Raw genomic sequence first — 20,593 nt, forward strand, 5'->3', positions numbered from 1 at the left:
TTTAAGTCCCTCCAGGGCTGGTGACTCCACCACTGCTCTGGGCAGCCTGTTCCAGTGCTTGAAAACCCCTTAGGTGAAGAAATTTTTCCGATACCCAATCTAAACCTCCCTTGGCACAACTTGAGATCATTTCTTCTTGTCCTGTCACTTGTTACCTGTGAGAAGAGACTGTCAGGGGATTGCAGAGAGCAATAAGGTCCCCACTGAGCCTCTCTTTTTCCAGGCTAAACATCTTTGTAAACATCTTCATCTGTTATCATGTACAACTTCTGTCTTCTGCCTTGTGTGCACTAATTTTATTTTTTACCTTCCTTTATGTCAACCAAGGGGGTGTGAAACTGTGTAGTTGCAGGCAAAGCTCTGCTTTAGGTCGCAACTCCATCCTGAGAGACATTGCCAAAAGTCATTGGTGCCTCTGAGAGGTAATGAGATCTTTTGAAGATACTTGAGGCACAGGCTGAGAAGAGATAAATAACATCATGAGTTTTCAGCTTTTCAAGACTATGTCATGATGCCCATGAGGTTTAAGCACTTACCACCCCTATGGTGTAGATGGGAGCTAAATAACTTTCCCAAATATTCAAACATTGAGGATTTTTTTTTCTGAATCTCTACCTGCAATATGTAGTGACTGAGCTGGGAGGAATTCAGAAATTGAGTTTGAAAGCGAGATGCTCTAGTCTGTTGGTACTTGACTGCACTCTGTACAAGTACCATGGAAGTTTTATTGTGCAAGAAGTGCATCTTACCCTTCATAAACACCAAGATTTGGCTGAGTTATGTGCAACAAAGTAAGGTTTCTGCAGGATCTGTTTGGTGTTGATATCATCTTTGCCTGCTGAGACCTGTGCCTTGTTGATTTACGACCCATCTCTTCCTGGTCTTGTTACAGGTGCTTTCCAGTGGGAACGATTAGAAGAGGATATAAAAAAGAAGTTGAAGGATCCAGAAAAAACTGAACAAGTGCTTGAGAAAGTTAAATGCATCCTGAAAACTCCAGGGAAGGTACATCTAACTGCCTTGGGGTCACTGTTAGTTACTTAAGTCTTCAAAAATTACTTTGTAGACAAGGTTTCCTTGTCAGTCTTTGTTTTAAAGTGATTTTGGCTTACAAAATGTAAGCCAAAAATGTACCGTGTCATCAGTGGGTAGGCAGGCACATACAGCACAGAAACATGGAGATGCTGATGCAATGTGCAGAATTAATGTAATCAGTAAAAATCACACAAGTGGGTATTCTAAAAGGATTACTCGTTTTCACAGCTTTGCACGTTGTCTGACAATATGATTATGTGTTGCTAATTCCCATGTAATAGAGGCTGCCCAGGAAAGCTTTACTTTCCTGAACATATGCCAGAAGTTGGGCTTCTGCAGTAGATCCGGAGGGGTGGTTTCTCTTGCAAGTGCTGTGATGTGGAAAGCTGTCTATATCTCAATATCTTTAATTCAGTAGATGACTTCACAGTAAAATGTAATTTATGTCACATTATTAAGTTAAGAAAAAGTTACAATATAGAGCTAGTTTTAACAGTCATTTGCTGGTAGAGCTTATATATTCCCTGATAATACAGAATTGGCTCCAAGTATTTCCATCTGTCTAAGTTGGAACCCATCTCAGACTCTCTTGAGATAACACAAAATAAAGTTACTGAGCTGTTTTTAGCTTCTGATTGCTCAGCTGTAGTCTTGCCAGTCCTAAGTGTTTGCAACTAAAACGTACATAGGTTTGGACTTGGAAAGGACTGAAAACTTTCAAGATAATAAGCCTGAGCTGGTTTTGTTTCTTTGGGTTTTTTTAATGCCTTCAGACTACTTTTATTTCACATTAAAACATTTTTCTTTGAAGGCCAAAAGAATGAATTGTAATTTTAGAATTTAAAAAAATAATAAATTTAATATTTTACCTGTAAATTCAACCTCATCTGAATTCCACGTATCACAGTCTAGCAATGTGATTTTGATGCTGTTCCTTTCAGCAGCTTTAGATTCCATTTTTAAGGTAAGAAAATCAAAACTGAAAACTAACTTGGGAGTATGCTGGGTTTTGGAGAGTCTCGACACTGGTGTGCCCAGATTATTGTAAGAGAACACTGTGTTCCCAGCCTGTGAGCTTACCCTGCCTCTGTGGAGGCAGTACCACGGCAATATCAAGAAACACACAACTTTCAGCTGCCTCGTATCTGCGCACAGCATCGTGCTGGGGGTGGACGTGTGTATGTGTGTCCCACCCTTCTCTCCCCCGAGTCCTTAAACCTTGTGTAACTGCAGTGTTGGGACTGAACAGGGAGTGTGTGAAAAAGTGTGGAGTCCAGGAAACTCTGATGTACCCAAGCCTGCCTGGAGGCACTGGTGAGGGAGTTTTGTCACAGATCAGATGACAAGGTGAGAGCTGGAGTGTGACTGTGGGGGACAGAGCCCACTTGGAGCTGCTGCACTGTAGGGAATAGGGAAATAGATGATACAGGTGATTGCAGAGGAATGCATGTGAAAGAGGCTGTTATTTAGTTTCCCCATATAAATGATGTCCTGTAGTCTTTAATTCTGTGGGCAACTACACGTGACAGTGCTTTATTTCCAAATTTATTTTTCAGCAAAACTCTGTAAAGGTCTGCAGGTCTCACCAGATAAAACAATTGTATAATACTTCCCTCAAGCTGTTCTTTAACACACCTGTCCTAGCTGATGTAATCTTCAAAATACAAGGTAAGGCACCTCTGTTCCCCTTGGCATGGGCACCACTGTGACTCCAGCCTTTATCCTTTATCCCCTCTGCAGGAGTGTGGCACATGGAGACCACCATGTTCTGTGGCATCACAGCTAAGGAAATTGGCTATCACTGTGGAAAGCAGAGAAAGCTTGTCCCTGTGGATGCCCTACAACAATGTCCATTATCAGCATGGTTTGTCTGGGCTACACCTGTATGAATGGCCTTTGTCTGTCATGGTAGACTTTGTGCCTCCCTGATTGACATGTACCCCTTGGAAGCTTAATAAAATGAGGGATGTGCTGTGAGAATAGCAGTGCCACAGCACCAAGGCAGCAAGGCTAAACCAGGGATTGCACAACAGCATGAGTGACTTAATTTGATTTTGTTCTATTCTATTCTATTTTGGTTTATTCTTATTATATTCTATTATATTTTGGTTTATTTTGTTTTGGTTTGTTTTTTTTTCATCTTGTTTTACTTTGTTTTATTTTATATTATGTTATTTTGTTTTATTATACTTCATTCTATTCTACTTTGTTTCATTCTGTTTCATTTTGTTTTACTTTATTTTATTTTACTTTATTTTATTTTATTTTATTTTACTTTATTTTATTTTATATTTATCTCACCCCTGTTCCCACCTGCACAAGGACTGGAACATATTCAAGGGCTCTGCCCTGCATCACACTTTGGACAGTCATGGTCTCCACATCTGTGCTCAGTGTCCTCAGTGAAAAGACCAGAGATGGTGGTTTTTAACTCCACCTTCCCTCTCTCCATCTCAGGCTGCTGCTGGCTGTGGATGTGCCTTTCATGTCCCTCCAGAAGCCGACACGGACTTGCTTCCTCGGGTTTTACCAGCATGGGCAACCCAGCAATGCACATATACGTGCTGGAATTTGATGACCTGCAGATCTGGTGCCATCAACACCCACCACATTTTACTGCCCAACATGCTGCAGTGTCATTTCTGGAAATTAAATGTGTTTATCCTTAAAATGAAAGATACAGCGGGAGAAATGTGTTGCATACTTTTATGATAATAAGAATGAGATGGGTTTTAAATGCTTAATGGTTTTCTCAATTTGTCTATACCTGCCCTTTGTGCAGAAGTGGTCTTTTAGAATTAGAGAGTTATTTAATTACTTTCAGCTTTATATCTAAATACCTCATTCATGAAGCATTAATTCCTCAAGCGTAAGCACACAAGGACAAGCGGAGTCCTTCTAGGTGTTCTGTTTAATATGCAGGAAAAAAAACACAAAAATATCTTTGAAAATTAGGACAGTACTGATGTTGAGTGCAGTGACATGAACAATTCACCTCAGTGTCCCACTCCTAAAAGAGGCTTTGTGGGAAGTTGATGAAATCAGGACAACCCTATATATTTTACAGAAAAAATTCCAAATGAATGTGTTGGCAAGTAATTTAAAAAAGCATGTGTATCCACTAGTAAAATGTGAAATGTTTTTCCTAGGACTCGATACATCTTCCAAAGCTTTTTCTCTAATTCATCAACTACAATAACTGTATTAAAATTAAATAACTACTAAGAAACGGAAGGCTTTAGTCTTGATCAGACAAATAAATTTGTAAGTTACCAACTAATTCCTTGGATACTGATCATTGCTTTGAGCTTTTTTCCTAGCTTACAAAAGTACTTGGGAGCCATGGAAGATGGGAGCCCATTATGTTTGTGTTAAGACACATAACGTGACTGAACCTCCTAATTAGTAGATAGATGTCCATTTACATGCACATATAGAACTGCATGTATTCTACATCACAGCAGCAACATATATATTACTTGTGTTATGACCACAAACAAGTGTTCTCTCCATATGGAAATATATGTATTTTGTATGCAGCTTAGACTTTTTGGAAGTAGAAGCACAGGGGAAAAGAAATAGAACAAAAAATTTAAAAGCTGCCAGATGACTTCAAAGAATTAGATTGGTGCCAGTGTTGTGGTTAAAGAGAAAATGAAGACAAAACTTCTTTGTAAGTATTTCCAGTATATTAATCTTGCATGTCAGTTAATCTGTTTATTATAATTTGTGTTAAAACATTTCCACTGAACTGTAAAAGCTCATTTTCGTTTTAGTTGCTGTCCTGGCACTTGCTTGGCACTTCCTTGAACACAGACAGGACTGCTCAGTTCAGCTGGACTCTGCAGCATTCTGAGTGTCAGGGCTGGCAGCACTTTCATTAAGAGCCTATAAGGCCTCTACCACACAGGGCTCTTGGCCTCACTAGGTTTTCTAAATGTTGTAGTAAAGCAAAGAATTCACTTGCAAATAATATAAAATGAATAGATTTCTGGAAAAATTCATCAGCCTTTTTTTTTCTTAAGACAACCATCTGGAAATTTACTTAGGCAAAATACTTATTCCAGTTAAATTTCTACTTATTTACTGGACTTAGTGGAATTTTGTCTGGGATAATTTGCCTTTCTCTGTTTTGTGTGGTTCTTCTGGTGCACACATTCCTTATCGAGGGGGGTAGCAGTGAATACAAATTACTCATAAAATCATAGAATAATTTAAGTTGAAGAAGTCCCCTACGATCATCGAATCCAACCAGTAATCATTTGAATAACAATTCATAGCATTGCATATTTGCACAATGGACTGGAGGTTCAGTTACTGTGAACTGATTTATTCTATTTTGTCTCTTCTCTTTTGGTTTAGTCTGTTTCATTCTTGTTTAATAATTTTTTTACTTTGTTTTTATTTTATTATTTTATTATTTTATTTTATTTTATTTTTTTCTAACTCATGCTGCCACCTGCATGAGCACAGGACATCTCAAGTACAGTGGTGTCAGAGTTTTTGGTGGTTGAAACCCCATTTCTGGCAGATAAAATTTTGCCCTATTTGTAGCATCTGGTGTTGGAAGCAGGCTGTCATAATAAATTTGGCATTCCATTTTGTTTGCTGCTGGCTGCTAGGCAGATGTGATCATCTTGGCCAGTGTGAAGTGAGTGTGTTATTAGTTACTGTTAACTTCAAACACTTTAATCATGTTCAGTGAAGACCTTCTACGAAAGCATAAGCTTTAAAATAAATATATGTGTATATAAAATCGTTGTATATTTTTATCTTGCATCTTGCAGGTGCAACTGTACCAGCCCACAGGGCAGTTCTGGTGGCTCGCTGTGAGGTTATGGCAGCTATGTTTAATGGTAATTATCTAGAGGCAAATAGTGTCCTAGTTCCAGTGTATGGGGTTTCCAAAGACACTTTCCTCTCCTTTCTAGAGTATCTTTATACCGACTCCTGCTGCCCAGGTAAGAAAATTTTAAAATATGTGTATACCTGTGACTCATTTTTCCACAGTGGGGCATTGACAGAGAGTAATGTAGCAGCATTTCTTCCAGTGAAAAATGCCAGTATTTTAATGTGCAATGTCTCAAGAAAGAGAACTTGTTCATATTGTGGAATAAACAAATCAGTCTTATTCAAGTAAAATCAGCTATAGGCAGAACAAATGGTACTAATAAAATTATATGTTTGATTGACTCAAAAATAAGTGAAGTTTCATTCTTAATCCTTTACAATATTTGGAATTTTCTTTCTACATCACAATAATACTGCTTTCTAGTCCTCTTTCTGTGTTTTATTTCAAAATTGTCATTTTTTTAACATGCATATAGTTAACTTTCATATAAACAAGGTTAAATTGCAAGAATAACTTATTTATACACATGGATATCTTATTTGTATGTAAAACCAGGGGAAAAAAGTATGTCAACTGGAGCATTTGGCAAGTAAAATTGAGCTAAAATATTCTTTGTGTCTTAACCTATGTCTTCTTTTATAAGAAGAAAATCTACATACTAAGTATGAAATATTATTTAAAAACAGCTGATTTTCCCTTAATCTAATGAATGAATTAATAACATTGTGACATGTATTTTTGCCTTTTTTTTTCTTTGGAAATAATTCTACTTTATTCTTAGGTTTTCTATAGGTTTCTCTTTTCACTCAGCCTAACATTTCCTTGTCCATCAGTTCAAATATGCAATCAGCATTATATATTAAAAAAAATGGTTGTTGTGTTTTATCTTTGCCTTTTTACTATATTTGCTTGTAAAAGTGTCATAGAAGTACTCTTATGAAAGAGAAATTGGAACACTAAATCCTTATTAATCATAAATTAAGTAGATCAGCAGCACTTGACTCAGCATCTTCAAGATAGAGGATATGGACAGGAATTTTTTACACCTCCCTGCTAAAAAGTTCTAAACACTCTTTTCTCCTTAATGAAATAGCTTTCCTGAAAAAAGAAGGTGATATAGCAAACTTAAAATTGTAATACTGAAAAATAAAAGAGGGTGATCACAGCAGTTTGATTTTCTGTTTGTTGCTATGTATTTAAAGGATGACTTGGCGAAAAGTAGCTTTGATCAACTTGTCAGAAAGGTAAAATACATGTAAGTGTATGTTTTGATGTTTTTCAGCCAGTATTCTCCAAGCTATGTCTCTGTTGATCTGTGCAGAGATGTACCAAGTAATGAGACTTCAGCATATTTGTGAACTTTATATTATCACTCAACTCCAGAGCATGCCTAGCAGGGAACTGGCATCCACCAGTCTCAGTATTGTTAGCTTGCTCAAAAAAGCTAAGGTATGTGTTGTATGTATCAAACAAGAATATTTATGTTGACTCTAATTAGTTGTTGAATTGCTCAGATTTTTAAGATCTTAATAATATCTGTTCCTATTTGTTCTCTGGTTTCCACCTGTTTACATATTTCCATCAATGATTTTTCATTTGGTTTCTCCCACAGTCAAAGCTTTATTTAGTAAATTGCTATATTGACAGAGAAAATCTGAAATACTTTGACATGTGAGATGTGGTTGTGTTTTAGACACGCTAGCATTACATGTTCTTTGTGTTTCCTTTCTTCTCACAGTTTCACAATTCTGATTGCCTTTCAACATGGCTTCTTCATTTTATTGCCACTAACTACCTCATCTTCAGCCAAAAACCTGAATTTCAAGAACTTTCAGGTAATTTATCTGTTAGTTCTGAAACAATAAATGTTTTACTGTTCTACTTAGATCAGAGGTGATGTTCTGGACAATACCACTTGCATGAGAAGATGATCAGGGTTTCCTTAGGCTATACAGTCTACTCCAGTGGGATGGTTCACCACCCTACTGTGGGACCAGCAAGTGACAGAGCCAGCACTGCATCACCTTGTGTCTTGGTTCCTATTCTGATGGCCAGGTTCCCATCCATAACTGAATTGACTGGAACATTTTGGACATTGTATGCCAACCTCTTAACATTATCTATATAATTTTGTTTAGTTTGTACTTTTGAATCAAAGTAACGGGTCATTTTAGTACATCCTCTTTAAGTGTTATAGTTTTCCTTGAAAAAGATAAGATTTTTACAGTACTCTTCAGCAGATCTCATGAAATCAAACAACTATTGTCCAGGGAACTGATATGCATTTTCCAAAAGAGTGTATTTGCTTCCTGATGTGTAACTCTAGAAAATCGGAGTCCCTCAAAGGACCGGGAGGCTGACTCTGGAAAATCGGGGGTAGAGGGATGAAAATGCATCTTCCTGCAAAGGCAAAGGGGATTCATCTAAATAATATGGCTAAAAAATTCTTTTACCTGATTTTGTCAGTGACAAAACCCACATGCAATAAGAGATTAAAATCTTGCTGAATTCTTAACTGTGCTCCTCACCTTGCTTTTTGTACTGATCTTAGGACCAACTGTTGGCAGAGGAACTAACATACCCTGCTTTATAGTGTTGCAGCATTGAAAAATCCTTGCAATTGCCTGCCACTGATGGTTATCCTCTAGGTATAAAGAATGCTCATCTTCAGGAATACCTGTCTGCTGTCTTTAATGAGTATTATACTAATTTTTAAAAAATAAGCCAACTTGTTAATTGCTAACTAATAGCAAGGAAACATCATGTGGTAACTCGTATGTCTGGGCTATAGCAGAGCTCGTGCAAAATGGGCAGCGCTTATCTTTATTTCTCTTGTATATTTATATCCTTGATTTTTTTAAAGCTATTTTAAAAGACTCTTTGCAACCTGTGCACTTGTGCTGTATGCCTGCATATTACATTTAATTCCTCTATTGCTTTGTCTAGTGGAGGAGCGCAATTTCGTAGAGATGCACCGATGGCCTTCCAATTTGTACCTGAAGCAGCTTGCTGATTACAGGAACTATATCCACTCTCAGAAGTGCCACTGCACAGTAATGTAAGGAGACTGAGCACATGCAAAGTGCATCTTGACTGCGAAATCTCAGATTGGGGATTATACAGAATATAAAAATCATGTCAAGAGTGAAACCAGATGCTGACCTCCTCTGGAACGCTCCATGCCATGCTGTAGTGCACTGACAGACATTCTTTGTTTTGCTGATAAATCATTCTAATTTTTTCTTAAATCATTGAGAAATGCATCTTGAAGATTTATTTCAAGCACAAAGACTTCCTATCTGTGGGGATTAAATGTAGTATGGGACAGCCTCATCTGTTCCACCTTCTAATTTCTTTATTGTTTATTTTACTGATTTTCATGGTTATTTATGGCTGCTAAACTCGAATCTGTTGAAAAAAAGACTGGTTTTGTAAATCTGTTTATAATAGCACAGTAGCAGCGCAGGGAGGCTGAGAAGCCAAATCGTGAATTCCTTATACATTTCAGAATGCAAAAATTTATTGCAGCATTTGTTGGTTTGCAAGATAAAGGATAGGCTTAATAAGCATTTTAGTTACTATTAGTTGTCTATTTCAAGGTTAGTCTGTAGTTCTCTTACAATCCTGTGAGTAGATACTTTAATCCCAGAGAAATGCGTATACATCACTGTATTCTCTAGTGCCTCCCAAATGTCTAAAAATTGAAATAATTCTTCCTGCCAGTAAATAGGAGAAGAAAGCCTGTTTTAACAATCTGTAAACAGCTTTGTTAGTGTGGTCATGTTATATTTTTTCCCCCATGAGGAATAAAACCAAGGAGAACTACATCTACTCAGAGCGTACCCATACGGTATGATGGACTGGGAAGAAAGGGATATGGGTCAACAGCCTTTTTGGGAGAAAACTCACTGGCAGAGGTCCCTTTTTTGGGAGAAGTGGGTCTTGTAATCATAGGCCCCCACAACAGCTGACAGCACAAATGTCAGGTGTGCTGGTCTTGGAGGAGATAACCCTTGTGGATACCCCAGATGGGCAAGGGGTGTCAGCTTCTGTGGTGGGACTTTAAGCTTGACCCTCCCCATTGAGGACTCAGTTCAAGTTGAATTATCTTCATGTGCTCAAAAGCTACACCGTGTGAAACAAACCTGGCTGTGGATTCTTTGATATAACAGAGAAATCTTGAATATTATGACTGGGATGACCCTTGCAGATGCTAATATTGCTTTCTTGACCAAAATTATGTCATGCTACTAACTTATGGGTATACATAGTACTAATGCCAAAATGAACCCAGCCTTTACATGGGTACCTACCTGAGCACAGTGGCTTTTCTATTACAAAATCTTATCTAGGAACTATATGCTTCGTTATCATGCTCTACTTTCAATTTTGCCTTTTCATTTTGGTATGTAGTCTGAGCCTAGAAAGATAAAGGAAATACACAGAAAAAACTCCTTAGTGTTTCCTCGCTATTCACAGCACACCACATCAAATGTACCTGGAAACTGCGCCTGTGAGAAGAAGGGGGAAAAGCAAACTGATGGAGCTGAACCTTTTTTTTTGACGTTAGCTGTAAGACGTTTTTTTATATTTCAGTACAGTTTTATAAGTGAATTGTTCTTTTCAAATTCCATGCTAGAGTCATAGAGATATTTTTTTTTCTGGTGATACTTTGCAGAGCTTTAGAGGGTACTTCCTTTGTTATTTTTGTATACACACAAAAAAATAAAAAAGAGCTTGTAACTCAGCTGGCTGCTGCAGGCTCAAAATTCTGAGGTTACTTTTATGCAAGAATGATAGTTTTTATTTTTTTTTAAAGCTTTACATCTGAAGATCCTAAAATTCTTTAAAAGTTGAGATATGCTTATCTATGCCTTGCATATAAGGAGTCTGAAAGATAAAGAACTACATTGCCTTTTCAAGATCAAGTCTGAAAGATAAAGAACTACATTGCCTTTTCAAGATCACTAAAGAAAACTGAAATCATTAAAGATAAAAATGAGTGGGAAAGTTACATGTATGGAACTTAAATGTGGAAAAGATAATTTTTGTCATTATATAGCTATAAAAAAGCGTAAGTTAGGGTTATGTGTGATACGAATAAAACTGTAAGTTTTTTGATGCTTAAAGCCTTGGACAACAACGAGCATACAGCAGAACTCCAGCTTGCCTGGACACCTGATAGCACTTGCTTCTACCAGCAGCCAGGTCAGTTATTAAAAATGGGGACTATATTGCCTCCTACTGATTTCCTGTGCAGAACTGATACAAAAGCTGTATCAGCTCTGTGAATGCTTGTCTGAGTTGCATGTAGTCCTGAACTTTTAACACTTTGAAAGCTTTCCCAGGTGTTTTGCTAGAAGTCAGTCTGTTGCCAATGATTTGTGTATGGATAACAGTAAGAAAATACTGGTTTTAACTGTCTGTAAATGTTTTATAGGCGTTTAAAAATAGGCTTAATGGAAATAAAAACACTACATATCCAACACAGAGAAATATTTTGCTATTATGCATTTTAGCCAGTGGTAGCCACATGTTTTATACAGAGAAGTCATGTAGTGTAAAAATATTTATTATTTATTCACAGATTGATGCATACTACTATTCAGACATTAAAACAGCTTTCCATTTTACTCAGTGTCCCCATAATGCTGCCTGTGTCAGGTGCAGATGTTCTGTACTTGCAGACATAGACCATCTGATAAATTTAAATTCTTAGAAGAATTCTTACTATAAATTCTTACTTTCATTCTCGATCATGATTTTCTGTAGAAATGTATTTATCATAAAGATATTTTTAAACCTGATACTTTAGCATTCAGAAGCATGACTGAAAATACATCATGATGCTTTGTGAGTTGCTGGTGGTGGCTGTATGTTATAGAGGCTTTAGGACCATATCCATCATGGATAGTTGGGAATTAGAGCAGTAATGGATTTGGTATTTATTAATGACTTTGTATGGTATAAAGTAAAAATTGCTATGATTTAAACCCCCACACTTTATACACTTTTTATAAAGAAAAAATCAGAAACCAACTAAAAAAAAAGTTATTTAAGAAAATGGTTTTGAAAAAGTAAAATATCTGAGGAATGCCTGCCTCCATTGGTTCCAGCATCTCCCAAACTCCCCTGGCACTGGCAGCATTGGAATCAGAGAAGGTCAGTGGTGAATTTGGGTGCCCTTAGGCACCCCTTGCAGCATTAGAGATTATATATTCAGGCTTAAATTTAAGTGGAGGTGTGACTCTTGAGTCCTTCATTAGAGCTAACTCTCAAAATCCACTTTTAGAAGACAATTTTTTGAATAATGGATTACACCATATAATTGTTGCTGTACCGATATGTGCGTGTGCTTGTCCCAAACTAAACTAAGCTTTATAGAGACCAATGAAGTCTGCCTTCTGCACTAATAATATATTCCACATGACAGTTAGAAAACCTCTGCTATCGTCCTTAGGCCATGATGCATTTGATTTGAAAAAAAACAAACAAACTGTTAGAAAGAAGAACGACTATTTTATCAGGCATCCTGAAACTCCTGTATGTTTTTCTTTTAAAATACCCTGCCTAAATTACATATTTTTAGAATGAACATGTAAAATTTTGATATAAAATAAAAAATTTTCTCTAGTCTCTCATGTAGTTATTTACCTATGTGCATTAGAATATTTGGGAGTTGCACAGGAGATATTTTTGTAGCTTATTAGAAATACAGAACCACAGAGTGGCTTTGGTTGGAAGGGACTTAAAGATCATCTTGTCCCAACCCCTTGCCATGGGTGGGGAACACCTTCCACTAGACCAGATTTCTCAAGAGGAAAGGTGTGAGGTTTGCCAGCAAGAGAAGTGCTGGCAGTGACTGAAGGCAGAACGTCATTTCCCAGCAGTAGATGGATGGGGGAGCCCATGGTTGGTTTTTGTCTTTGACTGGTTTTGGTTTGTTTTTTTTAATTTATATCTGCACTGTCTGAACCTGCCGTTGCAAAGAGAGGAATTCAGCATGTCTTAGATAACTTAAGCTGACTCTTGCAAATTTAGAAGTTCCTGATGGGGGTCAGGCAGAGCAGCCACTCACGTTGGCATCTTGGGGATTTGGCAGTAGGCAGAGTTTTTTGGCTTCTTGACGAACGTTGGGAACAGGCTCATGCTGCCTCATCCAGTTCTGCCATGGAAAGAGGGACTGTACCAAGGGGAGGTCCTGTCAAGGATGAGTCACCAAGGGGCCAGGTTGACACAGTACCGCAAGGCTGGGCTGGGTTCTTCCCCTTAGGCTTTGTCTGCATAGCGAATTCTAAAGGTTAAACTTCTCACTAAAAATCAAAGGACTTTCACACTTTAAAAAAAACAACAGCTTGGACTCTGTAAGTGATAACTGAACTTAAAAAAACCAAGAAAACTCATCCCCCACACAAATGCAACAATGGCATACGTCACCAAGTGTGAGTATTTCAGGCATGTTTTCTGCTCCACAGGAGACTTCCTTAGAGATGATGCTGAGACAATGAAACAAGCTGCTAACGCCTTCTGTACATCAGGTATTCCCTGAAGTTTGAGTAATGCCTGACTGAGAAAGCATGCATTTGTGTGCACTGCCCCCTCATTATTAAAGACCATCTCAATCTGTAATCATCACAAAATTCAAGAGGGACAGCTGCAAAATAGGAATAGAAATAGGAGACTTGGTTACTGTTCCAGTAACTGTCTAATGACAGGTTGCAAAGTCCATAAGGAGCCTTGTGAATTTGGGCCCTGCAGTCAAGACTTTCTGGAAAGTTTCTGCCAAATGGAAGGCACTGAACTGATGATAAAAGTGAACAATGGTTTTGTTCCATATTCTTCTCAGCCAAAGGAGACTCAAAGTCCAGACCTGGGCAAATTCCAGCATAGCAGCCTGCGGAGGTCAATAAACTAACACGATCCCAGTTTGGAGGCAGAAACTGGAATGGTTTATTCGTACAAACCCTGCTATTTTTATAGATCTGAGGTACTACATAATTATGAGGGGGTTTGCATATTCATTCTGTTAGAACTGCAGACTTTACAGAGATGAGGTAAAAAAGGGGAAAACCCAGGTTTACAAATCTTGGGGTCTTACATCATAGGGGAAAACCCATTTTATCTTAGGGGAATTACAGGGGGGAAAAAGGTATTCAGGTTTACAGAATGCACAGGATCCAGGGAATGCAAAGGCAGAGATAAAGCACAATAAGTCTTCTGCACAGGTTTGATGAAATCAAGGTGCAGACTCTCTGGCTTGGGCAGGGCACTCCACACCGATGATATCTCGTTTACTTCTTAAACTGAGGTTTTTTCCTCAGCTCTCGTAGACCACGGCCTTTTGCAAAGACCACTCAAATCCCTCTCTGCAGGTATTATATTTTGGGATCCAACAAGCAGCCACATGCACGGCTGAAAGCTGTTTATAGCAGTTGGTGAGGGTTCAATGAATCTCCTGTCCAAAAAAACCAGCAATACTGCCACCATTTTACAATTGTTTCCCTTCACATGGGGAGAGAACACTTGGGATGCCTATTGAAAACAGGGCTTGCAGGGTCAGACAGACTGGGTGTACTTCTAGGAATTATTTCAGGATGATGTGGAGTGATTAGAATTGTTTAAGAACTTATGAGAAGATGCTACTCCTCTTGTTATTTTCAATAGTTTTATTTTCAGAATGAAAGGTTATGCTTCCTAGGATTTTGAGTGTGATGTGGCTTCTTGTGATTGGCAGTAGATGGGTACCAAGTCCCTGAGAAATCTTGTCAAGTGAAGCACTTAGAAGGCTAGCCATGCACTCACTGTGTTTTTAACCTTCTTCCCCCTCCAGTTCCTTTAATAAACGGTAGGAAAATTAACACTATTTGGATATCCCAGCAATAATGCAGGAGTAAATAGTAGTGTGTATCAATGAGAACAGTCTTTTCAACTGGGAATGTAGTATGCCAGTTTACACATGGACAGTTTACACATGGACATACACATGTGCTCCGTTTTTCTCTCTTCCTATAATTAAATCTAGATATTTGAAATTTATTTTCTCAGAAATACAGTGTGACAGTTGTCTAGACTTGGGAAATAAATAGTAAATTCTGTGTTCCTACCAGGATTAATCAGGCCTTCCTCCACTCTCTCGTGGTCAGGGGTAATATGAGGCCACCCTGGCAGAGGCGACTAAGGGAAAAGCACGTAGGGACCTCGGGAATGCTACAGGCCTCTTACAGTGTTCATCAACAATCTTGCCTCTTGGGTCACTCTTGTTACCTGTTCACAGTGAATATTAGCAGATACCTGGCCAGGATGGCTGTTTTAACTCCTGTTGGTAGAGAGGAGTGTGGCTATAGGGGCAAGCCATAGAGAGTCAGATCCTGTGGGATGCTGTTGCACTAGAGGACAGATGCCAGAAAACTCCCTTCAGGGTGCAAGCTGTGTACTCTGGGTGCTGCAGCACCCTCTCCCCTGTCTCAGATTCCTGGTCAGGCTGTGTGAGTTTTGCAGGGGCGGAAACTGCTTAGTCAGAATATCTCTGCCTCATCTCCCTGCACATCCACCTGTGCATCTCCCCACACATCCCCCATGCATCCCCACATGGATCCCCTTCACATTTACCTGCATATCCCTTGTGCATCTATCCCCATATGTCCCTCCACACTTCCCACTGCTGTCCCAGGGTGAAGGGTTTTGGTGGATGTCCCACATGGTCCCTGTTTGTAGGTTGTAAAGGGGATGATTCATGCAGACGGGTGCAGGGTGCAAAGTGCCCATTCCTGGTGTGGGGGGCCACAACCCAGTGTCAACGCAGACAAGGGATGGTTAAGAATGCCACCACCAGCATCTGTCCCAGGTCCTTCAATAGGCAGATAATATGTGCTGCCTTTTGTCTTCACCCCCATTGCAAGCAGAAAGCTCCATTTGTGAAAATTGCCATTTTAGAGAAGAGGAAAGGTGAAGCTACTGAGGTGTTCTGTGGGAAGGCAGAGCAGCTTGGCCTAGGCTGCGGGAAAGTGTCAAGGTAAAGAAGGCTGCTAAAAAACACTGAAGAAATTGGAGTCTTTGTGAAAGCAGAGTTGAAGAAAAAGAAGCTGACTCATGGCAGCAGGCAGCAGGCACAAGCAAGTCTGAGGCTTACCCATATCCTATAACTTGAAAGTAAAACTAAAAATTCTTCAGACTGGCCTCATAGGTGGAGTTTCCTGGAAGAAAGCAAGACTGAAGACTTCAGGTTACTTTCATCCCCCTGCCGATCTGCACTGTGATGTTAGTGCAGGGCCTCTAGCATCATCGCCAATGTATTCCACTCCCTGCTATCACTCATGGGTTTCTTTGTCCCAGCACAGAGTGGATTTACAGTCCTCCAAAAATGGATGGAAATTCTTCTGCTCAGCACCTACAGAGAAGAAGATGTGTCCACCTGAGGTGGTAACACCTTGGAAATGCCTCCTGCTGAAGTCAGATGTGATGCCGTTTTTTGACATTTGAGCAACACAGAGAGTTTTGGTGGGGGTTTGCTCTTTGCGTTCAAGCACAATAATCCTTCACAGAGCTGAGGCACAGAGTGTCCTCAGATGCTATTTTGAAATTATAAAGCACTGTCAAAAGGAAAGAAGACATGCTGTATCTGTTACAGAGATGATCTTCACAGAGAATTTTCTCCTGCTTTTTAAAAATTATTATTATTATAGAGGTTTAGTTTTTTATTACAGCGATTTTAGTGTTATGGAGAAAAATTATAACTTTAAAGCATTTTTTAAATGAAAAGGAAAGTTGTGCCTTACCAAAGATAAGCATTTTTTATGTACAAGAATTAGAAGCAATTCAGATTGTGCTGTTGCTTAAAGGCTGGAATTGCTGTAGAGAGAGATGATGTGTCACTCGGCACTGCAATGACAAACACCTTTAGCATGGAGATAATTAGGGGGTACAATGGGTGGCTGTGCAAGCTTTTAGCTGGAATCAATAGGAAAAAATATGTTTGGCACAATATGCGACAAAGTTATAGTGGTTTAATCACATTTCTCTTTGCTGCAAGACCTGTCACCATAGAGGATACCCCTCCAGTAGCCTGTGTGGAGCGTGGCAGGCTGGCCTCAACTTTGTTTTAACAGCAGATGTTTATGAAATAGTCACTGAGATCTGGGAGTCAAATTTAATCTGTAATTACACTTTAACAACAGGGTTTATGCTGTTGCACATGTGATACCATATGCAATATCCCAGCATAATTACCGAAGGGCTCTCCAAACCCCCTTCCTCTCTCCCATCAGATTTCCTATCTTCCCGGTAACTCACAATTGGATACTGCTGGCAACTGCCACAACTCATGTGACATCTGCTTCCCTGCTTCCTGCTGTAAATTCTCAAATGTGAATAAAAAAAAGCTGCAGTCCAAGAAGAGGTAGAACTTTTTAAACCATTTCCTCTTGGTTGGGAAGCTGAGACTCTGCTCTTGCCTGAACTGTGATGCAGACATTTCTCTGGCATCCTCTCTTTTCCCAGTCCTCTGCATTTCCACATTTCCAGGCTCTACTGCCAAGCTGGCCAGGGCAAAAACCAGCCAGGCACAATCTCTGTGTGGCTGGAAGTAGCATGATATTGCTGCCCAAAGCCTTTGGTGGTGGCAGCCAGCTGTCAATGAGAGTGTTGCTGCCTCTGGATGTTTCAGGAATGGTGACTCAGTAGGTTACACAGTTTCCTCTGAGTCAGTCCCCAAATTATGATTTAAGGCCAGGGTATTGGGAAGCTGGAAAAAGGAGGCAGAGCTCAGAGATCCTGCTTTGTTCCTTGCAAGAGGTGAAAGCAGTATATTCCAGTCTTGGCTTACTTCTGATATTCAGAATAAACTTCTGCCTAGCTTTGCCACAGAATTTCTGCAGGAATCTTTAAATTTGCTTTTCCTATAAATTTATACTCTGCAACATACACCTAATAAAAATGGGATTTCTTGCAGACACACAAGACTGGGGCTTGTGTGATGTGTGAGGCAGGGAGCAGCTAAGGTTTGAGTACTGTGTATTTCGTAAAGGCAAAATGATATTGGATTGAAGGTAGAGAAGACCAAACTGCGGCATTGAATTAAGGTACATTATAGTGAACAACTCAGAAAGCAGAACTCGTGCCTCTGAAGTTCTTCTCTTAAACAATGGAACATCATGCTGAAACAGAGCAAGGATTTTTAGAGGCTAAAATCCTGCTCTGAGAAGACGCTCACAGATTCCACTTTGAGGAATTGCTGCATTTAGGTTGTAATGACAGAGACAGAAAACATGTGTTATGAGATTAATTAAGGGAGAGAAGGTATCAGGCTCCGAGAGGCCTGTTTGTCCTTGGTATGCTCTATCCTAATGAAATATAAAAAAAAGGTTAGCCTAGTAGTCATAAATTAGATAAGATGGACATTCAGGGGGGTTGGAGAGCTGAGTAAAGGGGTTTTTAGTAAGACTTTCGCACATAGTCAGGAAGAGTTGAAAAGTTCATGATGATGAGGGGCAAGAAAACGACCCTCCATGAGGCTGAAGAAGCTGGAATGACCCTCAAGAACTTACCCAAAAGGATGAGTTCGTCTGAAGCTCCACCTGAACCCTGCTAGATATAAATATTATAACTAGATGATGTAATTGTAATGAATATTAATGTAAAATATTATAATCCCTCACCAAAAATGTATAAATTGCCTGACTTGTCACTGAGAACTTTGGAGCTAGTTTGTCCAGCGTGAGCTGGCTAGACTCCCCAACATTGCTCAAAATAAATACCTTTGCTGCTTAAAGACTCAAAGCTGTCTCTGAGCAGTTAATTTTATGCTGGTTTTGGTATCAATGGCCCTGTCAAGGTTTGTACTCTGGAAGCCATGAGAGGCAATGTACTCTTTATCAAAGTTTGCTTCATATTTGGCTTAGATATTACGAAGAAATTCTTGACTGTGAGTGTGGTGAGGCACTGGCACAGTTTGCACAGAAAAGCTGTGGGTGCCCCATTCCTGGAAGTGTCCAATGCCAGGTTGGACAGGGCTTGGAGCAACCTGGGCTAGTGGGAGATGTCCCTGCCCATGCCAGAGGGTTGGAACAAGATGAGCTTTAAGGCTCCTTCCAACCCAAAACCATTCTGTGATTTAGAGCTGAAACAGGTTGCTGAGAAGCAAAAACTGTTAATGGCCTTGTAGGTTCATTATCTCTGAAGAAACAAGACAAACCAATTGCCCCTGGGAGTTTACAGCGTAATTGACTCACAGAATCACAGAATCATAGAATATGCCAAGTTGGAAGGGACCCACAAGGGTCATCGAGTCCAATCCCTAGCCCTGCACAGGATCATCCCTAAGAGTCACACCACATGCCTGGAGTATCATCTTCAACTCTTTCAGCCTTGATGCTGTGACCACTGCCCTGGCAAAGTCTGTTCCAGCACCCAATCACCCTCTGAGGGAAGAACCTTTTCTAATATCCAACCTAAACCTCCCCTGACACAACTGCAGGCCATTCCCTTGGGTCCCGTCACTGGTCACCACAGAGAAAAGATCAGTGCCTGCCCCTCCTCTCCCCCTCCCCAGGAAGTTGTAACTGCAGTGAAGTCTCCCCGCAGTTTCCTCCAGCTGAACAGACCAAGTACCCTCAACCACTCCTCATATGGCTTCCCCTCAAGGCCCTTCACCACCTTCATTGCCCTCCTTTGGACACTCTCTAATGGCTTAATATTGTTCTCAGATTGTGGTGTCCAAAACTGCCACAATATTCAAAGTGAGGCTACCCCAGATCAGAGCAGAGCAGGACAATCCCCTCCCTCGCCTGGCTGCCGATGCTTTGCCTGATGCCCTTCAGGACACAGTTGGCCCTCCTGGCTGCTAGGGCAGTACTGACTCATAATCACCTTAATGTGAACCAGGACCCCTAAGTCGCTTTCCTGGCACAGCTTTCCAGCATCTGATTCCCTAGTCTGTACACACAGGCAGGGTTGTCCCATCCCAGGTGCAGAAACTGGCACTTCCCCTTCTTCAACTTCATATGATTGTCAGTGATAGCAGTGGAAGCTCTGCTGGTGGAGAGCAAGTAACATAGTATTTGCAGTCTTTAGAAGTCCACTCTTTCTTACAAAATGCTGCAGAAAGTGGTGTCAGCATGAAGACAAACATATCAGCCAGACCTGGTCTGCTCCAGAAGCCTCAGGTTGCAAAAGGGAGAACACAAACGCCAAAGGCAGCAGTACTTCACCCAAGTACAGTGGGTCGATTGGGTTGGAAGATTGAGTTCTGATTAAAGTTTTATTTTTAAAAGGTTCGCAGCATGTTGCAGGCTCTGACAATCAGCAGCAGGTCAGAATGTCAGGGCAAGAGGAGGCATCACTGCAGCAGAATTCACCCCTCGCTCCCCACAGCAGCCTTTGTTCTGATGCTTCCTTGCAGAGGGGTAGGAGCACCCCCTGCCTCCAGCCAAAAAGAAACCAAAGTCTCAACATTTAAGAGTTTAACGTTTTATTGGACTTCAGTTGATGGAGAACAGAAAGGCAACAACGGCTCAGGTGTTCAATCACCAAACACCCCAGGAAGTGTCACATACAGGGGCTTAACACAGTTTGCAGGGAGACAATTGAAGAAGTTGTTTTTAAACTACTCTCCAAGGAAGAAAGGTGGATCCACAGCCCTGTTTTAATGTTCCCAATTACTGTCCTCCCTCAGTCAATTTCATATCCTTCCCCAAAAGAAGCTTAGGACAC

The 20,593-nt window shown here is 40.0% G+C and overlaps 1 protein-coding gene across 5 annotated transcripts in view; it reads left to right on the forward strand.

Annotated features, from left to right (window-relative positions):
- RHOBTB3 (Rho related BTB domain containing 3) overlaps positions 1 to 12,511 on the forward strand; it is a 25,783-nt gene extending 13,272 nt beyond the window's left edge. For 2 of the 5 annotated variants that reach the window (XM_017812756.1, XM_017812758.1), the window contains exons 7-12: positions 893 to 1,005; positions 2,592 to 2,703; positions 5,823 to 5,996; positions 7,170 to 7,336; positions 7,626 to 7,722; positions 8,834 to 12,511. In XM_017812756.1, coding sequence (XP_017668245.1) covers positions 893 to 1,005; positions 2,592 to 2,703; positions 5,823 to 5,996; positions 7,170 to 7,336; positions 7,626 to 7,722; positions 8,834 to 8,949 — 779 coding nt within the window. In that variant the 3' untranslated portion in view covers positions 8,950 to 12,511. Of the gene's footprint in view, positions 1 to 892; positions 1,006 to 2,591; positions 2,704 to 3,357; positions 5,997 to 7,169; positions 7,337 to 7,625; positions 7,723 to 8,833 lie in introns of those variants that run through there. The other 3 variants (XR_001874397.1, XR_001874398.1, XM_017812757.1) reach the window with 3 other exon arrangements.
- The last annotated feature ends 8,082 nt before the right edge of the window (positions 12,512 to 20,593 follow it).

The sequence above is a fragment of the Lepidothrix coronata genome, unplaced genomic scaffold, assembly GCF_001604755.1.
Source record: "Lepidothrix coronata isolate B3197 unplaced genomic scaffold, Lepidothrix_coronata-1.0 Scaffold37, whole genome shotgun sequence".
Taxonomy (NCBI): Eukaryota; Metazoa; Chordata; class Aves; order Passeriformes; family Pipridae; genus Lepidothrix; species Lepidothrix coronata.